The 16899-nt window shown below is 46.2% G+C and overlaps 2 protein-coding genes across 4 annotated transcripts in view; both read left to right on the plus strand.

The window, feature by feature from the left end:
• KIF16B (kinesin family member 16B) overlaps positions 1-16899 on the plus strand; it is a 376655-nt gene that overhangs the window by 41879 nt on the left and 317877 nt on the right. For all 3 annotated transcript variants that reach the window (XM_077282562.1, XM_077282563.1, XM_077282561.1), the window contains exon 7: positions 325-467. In XM_077282562.1, coding sequence (XP_077138677.1) covers positions 325-467 — 143 coding nt within the window. The remainder of the gene's footprint in view (positions 1-324; positions 468-16899) is intronic.
• LOC143804449 (uncharacterized) overlaps positions 15153-16899 on the plus strand; it is a 2256-nt gene continuing 509 nt past the window's right edge. The window contains exons 1-2 of the mRNA XM_077282560.1: positions 15153-15473; positions 15552-16899. The exon at positions 15552-16899 is cut by the window's right edge and continues 509 nt beyond it. Of these exons, the coding sequence (XP_077138675.1) occupies positions 15743-16899 (1157 nt within the window). The 5' untranslated portion in view covers positions 15153-15473; positions 15552-15742. The remainder of the gene's footprint in view (positions 15474-15551) is intronic.

The following is a 16899-nucleotide window of genomic DNA, read 5'->3' on the forward strand; positions in this document are numbered from 1 at the left end:
GAATTGAGAATTATGAGAATGAGTGATGAGTCCAGGAGGATTAAATAAGATTTCTCTGATGAGAAATATCACCAAAATAGAACGTTACCCTTGAAATAAAGGTCTACTACGGTTTTGTGTCTCCAGCTTTTAACTTTTGGTTGTATCTAAGACGAGTTTCCAGAAATGTCTGGTATTTCCACTGCCCAGCAGCCGGTGCATGTAATGGCTGTACCATAGGATTTCTGGCTGTGGATGCATAGGACTAAGTATTTCTATGCATTACGTGGTCCTGATAGAAGGGGCCACATTTCAGGTTCACCATTATGCTTCTGATATCTGCAGATTTGTCCAAGCACTTGGTTCAGAATTACAGTGATGTGGAGGAGCTGATGGATGCTGGGAACATTAATAGAACCACGGCTGCCACGGGAATGAATGATGTGAGCAGTCGGTCACACGCCATCTTTACCATCAACTTTACTCAGGTACTGTGCTGTATGGTGATATCTGCAGTATTGTGCTCAGTGCCGGACAAGGGTGCTAAGGGCCCACCAGGGACACTGACTCTGGTGGCCCACTGTTCCTCTCCATGTAAATATCACATTATCCTCATTCAAATTTACCTATGTTTCTGTAGAATAATAAGTGGGTTAGCTAACTGAAGGTTGAGATGATGCCCTCTTCTGTACATAGTGAAGCAAATGAGAATCAAATGATTACCCCCAGCTATAAGGACGCATGCATAGTATGACACAAACCCTAATGAGACAAGGGGAAAGAAAACAGCGTCCACAGTAACTGGAGAAAAATGCGTAAGTTCAACGCTATTCAATTAAAATCATATAGAAAAATGCGTATATAGAACTTATTATTAAACAGACTTTATTTAAACAATAAAATAATTGTACAGTACAAAATCTAAATAAGATATTATATTAGCCACCAGTGTACTCAAAGTGAGCCAAGCAGATGTTATACAGGCACCACTACTGAGCGGGTAAAATACTAGAAGGAGTCATGCATATAAAAGCACATTGTTATTCCAGTGTTATTATAGGTATAGGGCTGGGGGCGCACCATTGTTATATTTCGCAATCAACAATTATACAAACCACCATAGTGTGCGTCCATGACCGTCACCCATACCACATAAGTCAATTTAACAACAATGTATAGAGCATTAAGCATATAAATAGTTATACATGTAGGCAATCTTACCCGTCCTCAGAGAGTGGTGCCACAACCCCTACGCGCGTTTCGTCAGGGACGAAGGCACAGCGCCGAAACGCGCGTAGGGGTTGTGGCACCACTCTCTGAGGACGGGTAAGATTGCCTACATGTATAACTATTTATATGCTTAATGCTCTATACATTGTTGTTAAATTGACTTATGTGGTATGGGTGATGGTCATGGACGCACACTATGGTGGTTTGTATAATTGTTGATTGCGAAATATAACAATGGTGCGCCCCCAGCCCTATACCTATAATAACACTGGAATAACAATGTGCTTTTATATGCATGACTCCTTCTAGTATTTTACCCGCTCAGTAGTGGTGCCTGTATAACATCTGCTTGGCTCACTTTGAGTACACTGGTGGCTAATATAATATCTTATTTAGATTTTGTATTGTACAATTATTTTATTGTTTAAATAAAGTCTGTTTAATAATAAGTTCTATATACACATTTTTCTATATGATTTTTATAGTGAAGCAAATGTATTGTCAGCTACTAATCCTATAGGTGGTGTGGAGCGCTCATTCCTGCATTGGAGCCCACCGGAGGATTCTCCTTTGGGTCAGTCCGAGCCTGAATTTGTGCTGATGAGAAAGTCAATAGCAGCCAACACCTAGAATTGTTTGTGGTGTCCCCGAGCCTTTCCTGAACTAATCTTGAAGTGTGAGGTGCATTATGCTGCAAGAAAGAGGCCATTGCTTTTAGGCAATATTGCTGCAATGAAGATGTATTTGGTTTACAAGAATGTTGAGTAAGTGGGATATGTTAAAGTATCATCCTCATTCCTGCCAAGACCTAGAGATTTTGTACAGAGGGTCACACGGCCTAATCGAGCTCGCTTTAGTCCCATGCCGCAACATGGTGCCTTCTCTTCCTTACACAACTGATCATCTAAGTGAATACGATATTCATCATGTTATGGAAATATTAGGGTTGGATAAATATATCCCTGTGTGTGCTGTGGCCGCTCCCAATTAGACTGAGTATTTTGAGCGCTCATCAAGAATGGACTGTACACAACTGTGACAGAACAACATTCCATCAATACTAAATTTTATTGTACATACATAGTTTTATATTTTCACATAGAAAGGAGTGTTAGGGGTTGTCAGGGGTGGTCAGTTAATTATCATATTGTCTAGCTCCTCTGTCATTGGTTATCTAAACATATATGGAATATTGTGATTAATGCTCATATGACTGCTGATCAAGCAACTAAACTCGAGTTCTCTGTCTAGGACGAAGATGACATTTGATCAGCAGTCACCAAACATCTGACACTCTTCTGCTTTTAGGGGTGGAAAACCCCATATGATCTGTCTGGGTTATATTAGTTCAGTTTGTGTCAGCCATTTTAAACCATTTAGTATAATGTATATATTAGCTGTGAGCATATAAGTATATATTTGATTATAGAGGAGTATACATGCAAGTGAGATCTACATGATATATATATTTCTATCACAAGCCCCCCTTAGATATCACTTGCCCTAATCCTAGCCTCCTGTCCCAAAGCGCTGCAAATCTTTTGTGCTGTTGGCGAACTGACACAAGCCTAACGCCTGTGCCCCACTCCATACAGACTTTTCGCAAATGGGCGGTCAGGAGATCTGTCCCTAACGGGGGTTCGTTGCAATCAGTCTCTTAGTCAATAGCATGTGTAGTGAGCGATGTGTAGTCTTTATCAGGTAGGTCATCTGTTCAGTCAGGCAGGGCATCCACGACATCATTCTGGCTTGGGTGTCATCTTCTGGTAGGGGAGCTTTCTTGCCATGCGATGAGTGGATCCAAGTGGGTCTTCCATCCAGTTTCACAGAGTTTGGTGTCATCAGCAGCACTTGAGCAGGATCATCAAATCTGGGATCGAGTGGTGTTCTCCTTACAAGCTTTTTCACCAACACCCAGTCTCCTGGCTTCTAGGAGTGCATACCGGACACTGAATCTGGATCTGGCAATGAAGAAAAAAACTCGAGAATGGGTGTTAGCAAGTTTCTTGGAGATTTCAATTACATAAGCAGACAAAGTATCACATTACATAGTCAGCTGCTGAGGGAAAAGATACCCCTAACCTGGGACTAGACACAAACAAAATTTCATATGGTGACAGCTTTTCTGGGCCTCTGGGAGTGTGCCTAACACTGAGTAGTGTGATTGGGAGTGTGTAGGCCCAAGTCTGACCCTACTGCTGACTAGATCTCTCATGTGAGGTTTGCTGTGAATGCGGGTCCCTGGTCACTCTCTATCACTTCTGGGACCCCATAGCTGCATATCTCGTCTCTGAGAGTAGCTTCTTTGCTGACTGGTTCTTCGCTGGGAAAGCTTCTGGCTGTCATCTTGAGAACATGTCCACGGCCACAAGGGCATATTCGAATTCTCCACTTGGCGGCATCTGGATGTGGTCTATCTGGATCCTTTGGAAGGGGGTACAGTGGTCTGGCAAGTTGATGTGTGGGAACTTTCTTCATTCTTCCAGGGTTGCATTTGCCACAGGTCAGACAGCTGTTTATGAACTTGGCTGTTAGGGTGGAGATTTCTGGAGCGAACCAGTAAGCACCAATCGGATCATTCATCTGTGTCTTTAATCTGTGCGTGGGCCCATGTGCCCACTGGACCACCATAGGGTACATGCTTCGGGGTAAACAGGGTTTGTAGTCCATTTAGTATACCCTTCCTTCTTCATGTGTTGCTCACTTCTGCATCCAGCATTCCTTCTTGTCCTTTGGGGCTTGCTCTTGCAACTTTTTTGAGCAGATCCCAGGATGTCATCTTGTCAGGTTTCCTGTCTTCAGCCGTCCTGTAGTAGCCGTCCGGCTCTACGACCTCTTCCACTTGTCCATATTGTCTTTCCTTGACTGTTTCTTTGGCTGCCATATCTGCCATGTTGTTGCCTCGTGCCCCTACTGTGTTCAGTTTTCCATGCGCTTTGACTTTTAGCATTGTCACCACTTTTGGAAGTTGAAGTGTGTTCAGCAGGTCCTTAATGGCTCCATTGATGCTTCACGGTTGTTCCGCTTGCTGTGAGGAAGTCCCTTGCAGCCCAGATGGGTCCGAAGTCGTGTGCTATGCCATGCAAGTACCTTGAATCGGTAAACATTTTCTCAGTCTTGTCTTCTGCCATCTGGTAGGCCTTCATCAGCGCTATCAGTTCTGCTTCCTGGGCTGACAGACTGGGCGGCAGACTTCTGGACCACAGGATCTCTTGATTGCTGGTCGCTGCACCTCCCGTGTGGAATCTTCCTTCATCATCTGCAAATCTGGAGCCATCCAACATAGAGGATCAACTCTGGGTTGGTCAGTGGCTCTTCTGCCACCTTGGGTAGTCCTGCTGTTTCCTGTTGCATGATGCTGAAGCAATCATGGACATCCGTCCGGAGCAAATTCAGATCCCTGCAGAAGGTATCATGCAGATTTTGATCAGACTTTTTATCTGAGGATCCGTATCTGTATCCCCCCTTGGGAGTGGGAGTAGAGTGGGCGGATTGAGGACTGTGCATTTGGAGATGGTGACATTGTTGGGCAGGAGTAGAGAGCACTGGAGGCGAAGATGCCTGGCGGTGGAGAGATGTTTTAGCTGGGTTTGGTTGAGGATTGCTGAGATGTCATGCAGAGCCAGGATTTCCAATGGTTTTTCCACTGATGTCAGTAGTCCTGTCCAGGAGGGCGTGTGCTGCAACTGCTGCTCTCATGCGGGAGGAAGAGGCTTCCCTTGCAACTGGATCCAGGCAAGCTGAAAAGTAGTCCGAAAGTCTCTGCTTTCCCCCCTGAGGCTGTGTCAGGACTCCAGTAGCAAGGCCTTCTCTTCTCATCAAGTAGAGACGGAATGGCTTCTTGTAGTCAGATAGGCCTAGTGCTGGCGCTGAGACTACAGAGCCTTTTAACTTCTTGAACGAACTGAAGGCCACATCTGTCTGGAGGAACGGGGTCACACTGACGTATTCACACAGAGGCTGCATTAGGACGGAAGCATCAGGGGTCCAGGCTCTGCAATATGAAACTAGACCAAGGAGGGCCTGTAGCACCTTTGGAGTTGTCGGAGGGACCATCTTCTCCACTGTGGTCTTCCGGTCATCTGTCAGGTGTTTCGCCTGGTGAGCAATACAGTGTCTCTGGAACGTAACTTGCTTCAGACACCACTGGACTTTGTTCTTTGAGATCTTGCAATGCTGCTCCGCCAGGTAGAGTAGGAGATACAAGGAATGGGCTTTACACGTGTCAAAGTCAACTGCACAAAGGAGTAGATTGTCCATGTATTGTAGCAGGGTTACTTCTGCTTGTTCTGTGACTCAGTTGGTGAGAACTGTGGACATTGCTTTGGTGAACTGTGAAGGGCTGTTCTGGGCCCACTGTGGCATCACTGTCCATGTGTGGTGTCCCCCCTGGTGCATTATGGCAAACAGGAACTGGTCTTCCGGATGAGGGGGAACACTGAAGAAAACATTAGCCAGGTTGTTCACTGTGAACACTTTTGCTGTGGCAGGCACATTCGAGAGCAGAGTGTGCGGATTCGGCATAATTGCAGTTTCAAACACTGTGGTGTCATTCACAGCTCTCAGGTTATATACCATTCTGAACTTGGCTGGCTCTCCTTTTACAGTCTTTTTCTTGACGGGGGAAAGCGGGGTATTGCAAGGCGATTTGCGAGGAACAATGATTCCTATTTCCAGGTAGACCTTCAGTTGGTCAGAGGCAGCTTGACTCTAGGCCTGGCCTGGGCCTTACGAGGGTACGGGGTACATGGCTTGAGTGACACCCGTACTGGGGCAACTTGAGGTTTTCTCACGTGCTGGGGTCCCTTAGACCATAGACTTTCTGGTACTACATCCAGTACCTCCTTGGGTAGGCCTCGATTGTTTAATGTTCTTGTAGGGCCGCCAGCATGACTCTTCTCGGGTCAGGGATGAAGAAAGTGTCACTGTCCCATCTTCCTGAAACACTGTGGTTGCCTTCAGCTTCTGCAGTAGGTTCGCTCCCAGCAGGTTGAGTGGCAGGTCCTTTACACCACAAACTGGGACAGGATAGAGTGTCCTGGCTGAGTGCACATGCTCAGTGGCTTTGTAAGCTGAGAATGTCTGACTTGACCATCAATGCCCATGCGAGACACAGAGGATTCTGATAGGCAGGTGGGATCAGCGAGTTCCACAGGTGTCATCACACTTCTGGCTGCACCACTTTGGATCTGACAACGCCATCCACTTTTAAAGGTAATTTGAGGTATTGGTCCTGCAGATGAAGTTTTACATGTCAGGAGCGTAGTGTCTTGCGGACCTGGCTTGCTTGCCTCTGTCCTATGAATGGGGTACTTCACTGCTTTCTGCACTTCCTCCTTGACCTGTTTCTCTGGACCAACTCTTGGGTTGCATGGGTCCAGTCTCTTCGGGGGCGTGAGTGCTTTGCACTGGTTCTGGAAATGGCCAAACTTGCCACAGATGTAACCCTTGACACTTCTTCTGTCTTTGTAGGGTGGTTGGGCTTCCAGGTCAGTGGTCACCATGAGAGGGGCTGTCTTCTGCACCCCTGGTTGTGACTCAATCCCTTGATGGGTAAGCGGTGGTAAGACGGGGCCTGCAGGTGCATTCGTGACGAGGCCCGGGGTGCCATGAGACCGGCGGCTGCATCCAACCCAAGGTCTTGGGGCGTTACAGGGGCTGTGGCTGCATCTGCCATCACTTCTTCCTCCTGCTCCGACATAGCTTCTCCCCTTTGCTAACCTTATTGAGGTCGGTGTCTCCTCTCTGGAGTCTGCAGCGGTTCTTCTGGTGTGTTGGTCGGCACTTTGCAGCGTCTTCACCTCTGGCTCCCCTTCCAATGTTCTCAGCAGCACGGCACCCGTTTCCTTCTTCGCGCTCTTTGTGGTGCTATAATGGCGGCAGTTTTGGTGACAATCGGCAATAAACAGTCTCCTAGGCGCACATAAAACATTTTTTCTGGGTCAGTCCACTGCTATTGACCTGTTCCTAGGCCTAGCCACTATCAGTGGTTTCCTAATTGGCTGTCTCAGTCCATGCACAAAGGCCTGTGTATCTGGTCATGAATGGTAAAGCCCAAGTCTTGGGATACTTGCATTACTCTGCCATGAAACTTCTTTACAGACTCTGTCTTTTCTTGGCTCATGTCATGTAAGCTGAGGGCCTGTCCGGCCAGCCTGCCTTTGGCCCACTCTCTGAGTTGTTCAATTAGCTGTGGCCCTGACTTCCAAGCATGTACGTCTGATTCTGCTGGAAGTTTGAATTGTTCCTTCATGATTGGCCAGAGTGCATCACCTGCTTCTATTTTCATTCATGGCCCAGAGATCATTCCAGCTGGCTGCATATGTTTACTGCTTCTGCTACATTCTTCGGTAAAATGGCATGGGATGCATCCCTGGGTCTGGAAGATTGTCATCTGACTTGAAGTGCAGTGCACATAGTGTAATGGTGGTGCCTCTATCTGCCCCTGCATTCTTGGTGCCTGTGGGTTTCTTTTCTAGTACTAGACAGCATGTATGATGTTCCCTCTTCATCTTCATCAGAGGAATAGTTGTGATAGCTTGTACTGGGGTCGTACACTGACTGATTTTGAACTTAGAAGTTGCTTTTTTGTGTGAGGATGTCTCCCCCCTTGCTGAAGCTATGATGGATTAGGATTATAGTTTCATGTTGGTGTGAATGTGGATGTAGGCAGCTCTGACCGGTGCTGAAGCTGTACATTATCAATACATGGTGATATCAAAGTTCATGTAAAACCTTAAGGGTTACAATATTGTTGACTGTGAAATGAGGTAACGGAGGATCTGTCAGTGAGCTCGTTCTGATATCACTCCTCCCCCCTCTGCACCCAGGGCTGAGCTGACTGCTGCCTGATATGTCTGGGGCTGCCCACTGTAGGGGGGGCTTTCACCTTCTTTCCCCGATATCACAACTGGCAATGGCTGGACTGTGCCAGGGACACCTTGTGCTGTAAGCACCATATTGTTTGAATTGGGCGTTGGCCCAGCCGGCAACACGGAGGAAAAAAGAGGAAGAAGAAGGAGGAGGGGGTGATGAGTGAGACAAAGGAATAGTAGGAGGGGAGAGAGAGAATGTGGAGAGAGAGGGAGGAGAAGAGAGGAGAGATGGGTGTGGAGAAGGAAAAGACTGACAGAGAAAAAAGGAGGATAGATGAGAACAACAAGAATAATAGAGAGGAGCAATTATGCCTTCTCCCTGTAGGGAGAGACGGGGCGCGCCACATACTGTGCAAAAATAACTACCTATACCATGGATTCTGCTAAAAGCAGACTGCGCAGATTCTCCCGTCTCATACCCACAAAAATCACTTCCTGGTTTGCTCACATAACTTTCTGTACCATCTAAACGATGTAAGCTCTGCTGCCACTTCATACCATGTATTAGTATTCAGCAATCTAACATCAGCTACTGTAACTTCCCTTATTTTCCTTTCTACGTCATGCCACTCCGCAGCTTGAAATCTGCCATTCTAATGAATTTCACGTACTTTATACCTTCCAAAAATCTTCACATACTTAACACCTTCGTATTCTGTCACTATCTACTGACTTTCCTGTTGCTCGGCCACTCTATTCCCCATGGCAAGAGTAAAAAATGAAAATGAAAAACACACAAAAATGAGAAAAGAAAACAGTACTAAAAAAAACTTCTAAAAATGAGTATATAAAACACTAAGAAAAACTCAAAACGATAAGAAAAACCTTCAAAAACTTAGTTCACAACCAAAAACTCAAAACTTTGATACAAGAGTAAGGAAAAAAAAAACTTTTTTCAAAAAAAAAAAATAAATAAAAAATAAAAAGGTAAAGAGATTGAAGATTGAGGAAAACTTAATTAAAAACTTTAAAATGCCGCAAAAAGAAAGACCCTTTAAGAGAGTAAAAAAAAAAAAAAAAAAAATTAATAATTAATACGGCTTTTCTCCTTTTTTTTTTTTTTCCTTTATAATCTCTGCGCTCAAATGCAGTCAGAGACACACTTCCTCTTTTTAATCCGTCGCTGTATGCCATTGCCATAATATCAAATGTCACTAAAATCACATTTCTGAAAACACTTAGGTCACATCAAAAAAGGATGGATACAATTTAACTTCTTCACAAAAAGCTACACATAGCCAGCATTGCAAAAGAAAAAGGAAAAAAAAAAAAAAACAGATATGACAGTGTGATTTACAATGCATATCTCTCCTCTCAGCTGAAAAAGAGGAAGTTCATGAAAGAAGGAAAAAAAAACCCAAAACTTTCTTTTCACTATTTCATGCTTCTTAAAGCGGCAATAGTACATGACACAAACAGACACAGATAGACAATCCGAGAGACGCCCTTTTAAATTCTGTGACACATGCAGGTTGCGCTGGGAACAGACTACTGCCAATCGCACTGGACGCACCTGCGCCCGGGTTCTACCACCCCGGTCCGGACGTCCTGACTGGATCGCCGGCACTACGGGAATCTGCAGTAGCCCCTCTAAGTTATCACTACCCGTGCCTGGATCATGGGACCACCTGCCCCGGAACTCTGCGTGTTCCTCCTATGCACGGGAATCCTGCAATAACTTATCGAGCGATTTGAACTCCTGCGGTCTGTTTCTCAGCAACCACAAACAAAAGTCACTTTTTCCTTCCTCTCTCGGATTTTACACAAACACATACACGGTCCACAGCAGACACCTCCCAGGGTGGATTCGTGGCTACGGATTTTTTTACACTACCTGGGAATTTGTGACCACATCTTACCGGCAAGAAGCATAGACAAGGACTGGGCACAGGGGACTTTCAGGTAAGATGATAACATTTTCTTACCTTACTTATGGAGCTGCGCAGTCTCCTGCCCCTGTGCCAGGCCACGCTACAACTTCCGTATCTCCGGTAAGAAGGATCACGTGCTTTTCATCCGGGCCCCACGTTGGGCGCCATTCTGTTATGGAAATATTAGGGTTGGATAAATATATCCCTGTGTGTGCTGTGGCCGCTCCCAATTAGACTGAGTATTTTGAGCGCTCATCAAGAATGGACTGTACACAACTGTGACAGAACAACATTCCATCAATACTAAATTTTATTGTACATACATAGTTTTATATTTTCACATAGAAAGGAGTGGTTAGGGGTTGTCAGGGGTGGTCAGTTAATTATCATATTGTCTAGCTCCTCTGTCATTGGTTATCTAAACATATATGGAATATTGTGATTAATGCTCATATGACTGCTGATCAAGCAACTAAACTCGAGTTCTCTGTCTAGGACGAAGATGACATTTGATCAGCAGTCACCAAACATCTGACACTCTTCTGCTTTTAGGGGTGGAAAACCCCATATGATCTGTCTGGGTTATATTAGTTCAGTTTGTGTCAGCCATTTTAAACCATTTAGTATAATGTATATATTAGCTGTGAACATATAAGTATATATTTGATTATAGAGGAGTATACATGCAAGTGAGATCTACATGATATATATATTTCTATCACAATCAGATTAGGCCAAGTTCTTCCATTGCCTTCTCACCTAGTTCTTATTCCCATATGTCCATTGTGTTTCATTGGTGGATAAAAAGCATCATGGGCTCTCTGCCTAGTTGATGACTGCAGGGCCCCATATTCAGTAGTGCCCCATGTGTTCTGACATCTTTTTATCATTCCACCATTAACTTATTTAGTAATTTGTGCTACATTACCTCCATTTTGGACTCTGACCAGAGATGCCAGCTTGCACTCCATCTGCTCATTTGTAGGCCTAGAGTACCCATCACACCAGTTGCAAAGTTACTGGTTGTCTTTCCTTGGACCACTTTTGGAAGATATTAGTGGCATAACGGGATAATCCCACTAAACCTGTCACTTGGAAGCTCTGTATCATCATACATCGTCAGTACAATTTGTCACAGTCGCTCAGACATTACAACTGTCTATTTTCCTAATTCCATCACATCAACATCAAAAACTGGTGATTCACTTGCTATCTAACCTATCCGACCCCTAACTGATTCCATTCCATGAGACACTTATTCACCTCACCAGTTAGTGTTTTTAGCTTATGACTGATCAGTGTATTCTTAGAACAGGTGTTCTTTGAGAACTTGTAATTTTGGGGGTTTTACATTTTCCTGGATCAGTAATCTTAAAGATAATCTGTTAGCTGGATTGAGCCCTATTAACTAAAGGCACGGCCATAATAGCTGTGCGATGCCGATTATGATGATACTTGAAGTGAAGGTTTCTGCTAAGTGGTTGTTTAATACTCCCCTTATGAAGTTTTCATAAAATGACATCTTGTGTGCTTCAGGACGGGACATGGGGGCAGGGTCGTCTTCTCATTCTCTGACCCCCAGCAGCCTCCTCTGCTTCTTATGCTTGTGATTATTCAGTGACCTGTCACCTTTTTAAAGTTCCATGCTGCCATTGTGTGGGTGGCTCGTGCACAGTGGGAACCGACGTCATGTGTGCAGGACTTCAGTAAAATGGCGCCGAAGGCGGCGCATGCTCAGATCGAGATTTTGTCTCTGAACTGAGCCTATATCTCTTTATTCAGTCGTCATGACAGCACTAACGAGAGAGGGGATCCGCCCTTCAGGGACAGGAAACCTACAGAGATAAAAGGGCGGCACCTCTCTCCCGCATCAGTTGGTTTCCTGTCCCTGACAGGGGACCCTGCAGAGGCCTTTGGAAGAAAGGCGAAGAAATTTTGACCCAGGTCCGACTCACCGATCCTGGAGGCGGGATGGCCCCTTCCCCGGTGTTGATCGCGACGCTGGAAGTGCCGCACCACAGAGGGCTGTGGGGGTAGGCAACAGCACGGCAGGAGCAGCCTTCAGGGGGAGTGCTGTCTCCAGGGGTGTCCCATCGCCAGGTACGCGTGAGTATACTGTGGGAGGCCCTCCATTCCCTGGCGTCCCCTCTCACCGGCGTTCTAAACGGTACTCACATCGCAGCAGCGGTACTCTTACGGCCGGCACTACACTGGAGCGTCCCCTCTCATCGGCATCTAAACAACACACACAGCGCGGCAGCGGTACTCTTACTGCCGGCACTGCGCTGGAGCGTTCCCTCTTCACCGGCATCCTAAGCAGCACGAGCGCTGCGTTCAGCGTCCAGGAAGCGTCGCACCGGAGGTGACGCGCATAGGGGGGCGGGGCTTAATTCGGCAGCAGGCAATGACGCTCGGCGCATGCGCAGTGCGTCGCGCTGGGGAAAACATGGCGGCGCCCGTCGGTCTCTTTTGTATAGTCGGCGTGCGGGGATTTTTCGGATATTTCTGGCGGCGCTACTTCCAGACGAGGATCGTGGTGCCATTGGCGGGGGTCTTGGAAGGGGAGGGGCCTCCCACACGCCAGATTGTACCAGGCAGTTCACCGGAATTGGCCGGCTGTCCCCCATCAGGGGGAGGTACCTTTAGGGGGCCGGCTATTTAAGGATTCAATGATGGCTGCTTCATGCTTCATGTCCATTGTTACAATGGAGTCTCAGGAGCAGGACCAGTTGCCTTCTGCGCAGCAGTGTTTAACCCTGGAGAAGCCCCATGCAGCGAACACCCAGCGACGTTCTAGTGGCAGTAGTCGTCCTGGAGGTAAAGCTGATCAATCTGATAAAGCCGGAAAGTCCTCGAGCCGGATGGATATTGCTTCGGTGGAGAGGGTCCCCCCGCAATCTTCGGTACCACTTGGACACTGTAGGGGTAAGTGATCATCGTGAAAGTTCACTTAGTGATTGGTGTCCCTCCTTATTCCCTCTTTTTACATCAGGGAAAAAAGCGGTCCTCTAAATCCAAGCACAAGGAATGTGCAGAATGTGGTATACCTCTCCCTGACGAATACGTTAAGAGACTATGTGGTCCGTGTATCCAGCGTCTAATAGCGGAAGAAACACCTGATTTCGCTTCTAGTCTAAGACAGATGGTTAGACAGGAGATTAGAAGCTCTACAAGATCTCAATCTCATAGGGGGTCTAAAATAACAGACCCTGGATCCCCAAGTTCACATGAGGATAGTGACTTAGGAGATCTGAAGTCGGAAGTCTCTCTCTCGTCAGTATCCTCCTCGGGTTCTGAATACGAACATTCTTGTTTTTCTTTTGACCGCATAGACCGCCTAGTTAAAGCGGTAAATAATACAATTGGGATTGAGCAGACGACACCAGAGAGATCCATGCAGGATGTCATGTTCCGAGGTCTGGACCGTAAATCCCGCCGATGCTTTCCGGTAGTGGAGAAAGTTAGCGCCCTAATTTCCAGAGAATGGAAAAAACCGGAAAGAAAAGGTTCTCTTCCTCCATCCTTCAAACGGAAGTATCCGTTCGAGGAGTCTGCTTTGGCCACGTGGGATAAAGCCCCGAAGCTTGATGCGGCTGTTGCCAAGGCTTCAAAAAAGTCCTCTCTACCGTTTGAGGATCTTGGTACTTTAAAGGATCCACTGGACAGGAGGGCAGATGTGTTTCTCAAAGGAGCCTGGGAAACTTCAGCAGGGGCTCTCAGACCATCAATCGCTGCCACCTGCACGGCACGGTCTATGATGGTGTGGTTGGATAGCCTGGAGAGTCAGCTGAAGGACAAAACGCCGAGAGATGAAATATTATCCTCCCTCTCTATGATTCAGGGGGCTGCGGCTTACCTTGCTGACGCTTCAGCGGACTCCGTTAAATTGGCGGCTAGGTCGGCCGCGCTCTCTAATTCAGCCCGTAGAGCAATCTGGCTGAAATGTTGGCAAGGAGACATGCAGGCCAGATCCAAATTGTGCAACATCCCGTGTGTGGGAGAACACCTATTCGGTCCGGTTCTGGACGAATTATTAGAAAAAGCGGGAGACAGTAAGAAACGGTTTCCCTACCTCGGTAGGTCTTCTTACAGAAGAGGCACTAATAGGAGGTGGTTTGATCGAACAAGACCAAATAGAGAAAGATCCAGATATGATGCCAACAAAAAGAAAGGTAGAGGCTACATGTTTAGCTCCTTTAGAGACAACAGGAAGCCACAATGACTGGCGGACCGGGTAGGAGGCAGGCTTCTAGCCTTCTATCCGGCATGGCGTACTATATCCAATAGCCCGTGGGTCTTGAACATTGTGGAGTCTGGTTTAAAGTTTGACTTTCGATTCACTCCTGACGACAGGTTTCTGGTAACACCATTGCGTTCTTCCTCCACAGAACAGCTGGCGTTAGAGAGTGAGGTCCAGGAACTCCAACAGAAAGGCGTTTTGGTGGAGGTTCCTGAAATACAGAGGGGTAAAGGATTCTATTCTCCCCTCTTCTTGATTAAGAAGCCAGATAACACTTTTCGCACAATTATAAACCTGAAAGGCCTAAATAGTTTTTTGTGGATCCCGTCATTTAAAATGGAGTCGGTCAAGTCTGCAATAAAGTTATTGTTTGGCGGGTGCTTTATGGTCGTCTTGGATCTGAAAGACGCGTATTATCACGTCCCCATACACGTAGACCACCAGTGTTATCTAAGAGTTGCAGTCCTCTTAGGAGAATCAATAAGACACTTCCAATACAGGGCACTCCCCTTTGGTGTTGCAGTGGCCCCTCGGGTATTCACTAAAATAATGGTGGAGGTTATGGCGCATCTTCATGAGCAGGATATTCTCATAGTTCCATATCTCGATGACCTATTAATAATAGGAAACTCCGAATCACACTGCACGTCCCAACTACACAAAGTAATCGCAGCCTTGCAAAGGTTGGGGTGGATAATCAATTTTAAAAAGTCACGGTTGCAGCCTCTAGAGATTCAAGAATTCTTGGGTCTCATATTGGACTCAAGGTTACAAGAATGCCGTCTACCTGACGTTAAGTTGGAAAAGATCCAACGACAGATTCTTGGAGTGATTGCTAATCCAGTTATAACATTGAGGGGAGCAATGTCACTGTTAGGCTCACTCACGTCGTGCATCCCGGCAGTACGATGGGCCCAGTACCACACCAGGGTCCTACAGTGGGAGGTTATGTACAACACTCGTCGGTTAGAAGGTCACTTGGACAGTTTTCTTTCCTTGTCAATTGCCACTATTCAGTCCTTACGTTGGTGGTTACACGCTCCAAACCTTCGTAAGGGGGTACCCTGGATAAACCACATATCACGAGTATTAACCACAGACGCTAGCCCCACGGGATGGGGGGCGCATATGGGCGAGATGTGGGTCCAGGGGGTTTGGTCACCCTCCGAACAGAGTTTGTCATCTAACCTCAAAGAGTTGTTGGCCGTAGAACGAGCTCTGAGATATTTCCTTATATCCTTACAGGACCATCACGTCAGAATATTCTCAGACAATCAGGTAACGGTAGCTTACGTTAACCACCAAGGGGGAACCCGATCCAGGTCCTTAATGGAGGTATCGGGTCGTATCTTACAGATAGCCGAGAATCATCTACGGTCACTAACATCACTGCACATAAAGGGGAAGCACAACGTTGTAGCCGACTTTCTAAGTCGCAGAAAGCTCGGGCAAGGAGAGTGGGTGCTCAATCAGACCATCTTCGATCAGATCACCCATCGTTGGGGATACCCACAAATAGACCTCTTCGCCAACAAAGAAAACAAAAAATGTCGTCGATTTTGTTCCCTAAATCCCAGAGACAATCCGGTGGCGGTGGACGCTCTCCTGATTCCTTGGCACTTCGAAACAGCCTATGCCTTTCCCCCGTTGAACTTGATCCCGATAGTCCTCAGAAAGATTCGGGAGGACAGAGCTCATGTGATTCTGATAGCGCCATTCTGGCCCAAGAGGCCGTGGTTTCCTTGGTTGAGGAAAATGTCCATTTCTCAACCATGGATTCTCCCAGAACTCCCAGACCTCCTCTCACAGGGTCCGATCTTCCATCCACGAGTGGCCAGTTTACATCTGACGGCGTGGGATTTGAAGGGTCATTATTAAGAAAAAAGGGATTTTCTGAGGGACTTATTAATACCCTATTAAAAAGCAGAAAAAACTCCACTACAAATATTTATGTAAGAATCTGGAGAAAATTCCTTTCAGTCTCAGGATCGGTTATCAGTCAGAAAGCTAGTATTCCAAAGATCTTGGAGTTCCTGCAGAAAGGTCTCGAAATGGGGCTAGCTACAAGCACCCTCAGAGTCCAAGTTTCAGCCTTGGGGGCACTGTATAATTGTGGGTTAGCTAAAAATTATTGGATTGCTCGGTTTATTAAAGCGGCCGCTAGATCAAGACCCATCGTTAAGAATAAACTAGCCCCGTGGGACTTAAACTTAGTCCTCTCAGCGTTAACGGAACCCCCCTTTGAGCCTTTAGAATCTGCATCTATAAAGATCCTGTCCTTAAAAACTGCTCTTTTGATTGCTCTTACGTCTGCTAGGAGAGTTAGTGATTTGCAGGCCCTCTCTAGACTAACTCCATATATGCAGATTAGAGAAGATAGAGTAGTATTAAGAACGGATCCCCTCTATCTCCCAAAAGTAGCATCTAGGTTCCACAGACTCCAGGAGATAAATCTCCCTACCTTTTGTCCTAATCCTAAAAACCCAAAGGAACTCAAACTCCATACATTAGATGTCAAAAGATGCCTTCTTAAATATATTTCTTTAACAGATCCCTGGAAAAAAGACAATTCCCTGTTTATATCCTATCAGGGAGTCAAAAAAGGGTTTAGAGTGTCCAAAAACACCTTGAGTAGATGGATTAGGGAGGCAATTTCTCTGGCTTATTCAGCAGGTGGCCTAGAAGTCCCGGAAGGCGTAAAGGC

The sequence above is a fragment of the Ranitomeya variabilis genome, chromosome 2, assembly GCF_051348905.1.
Source record: "Ranitomeya variabilis isolate aRanVar5 chromosome 2, aRanVar5.hap1, whole genome shotgun sequence".
In the NCBI taxonomy this organism is placed as follows: domain Eukaryota; kingdom Metazoa; phylum Chordata; class Amphibia; order Anura; family Dendrobatidae; genus Ranitomeya; species Ranitomeya variabilis.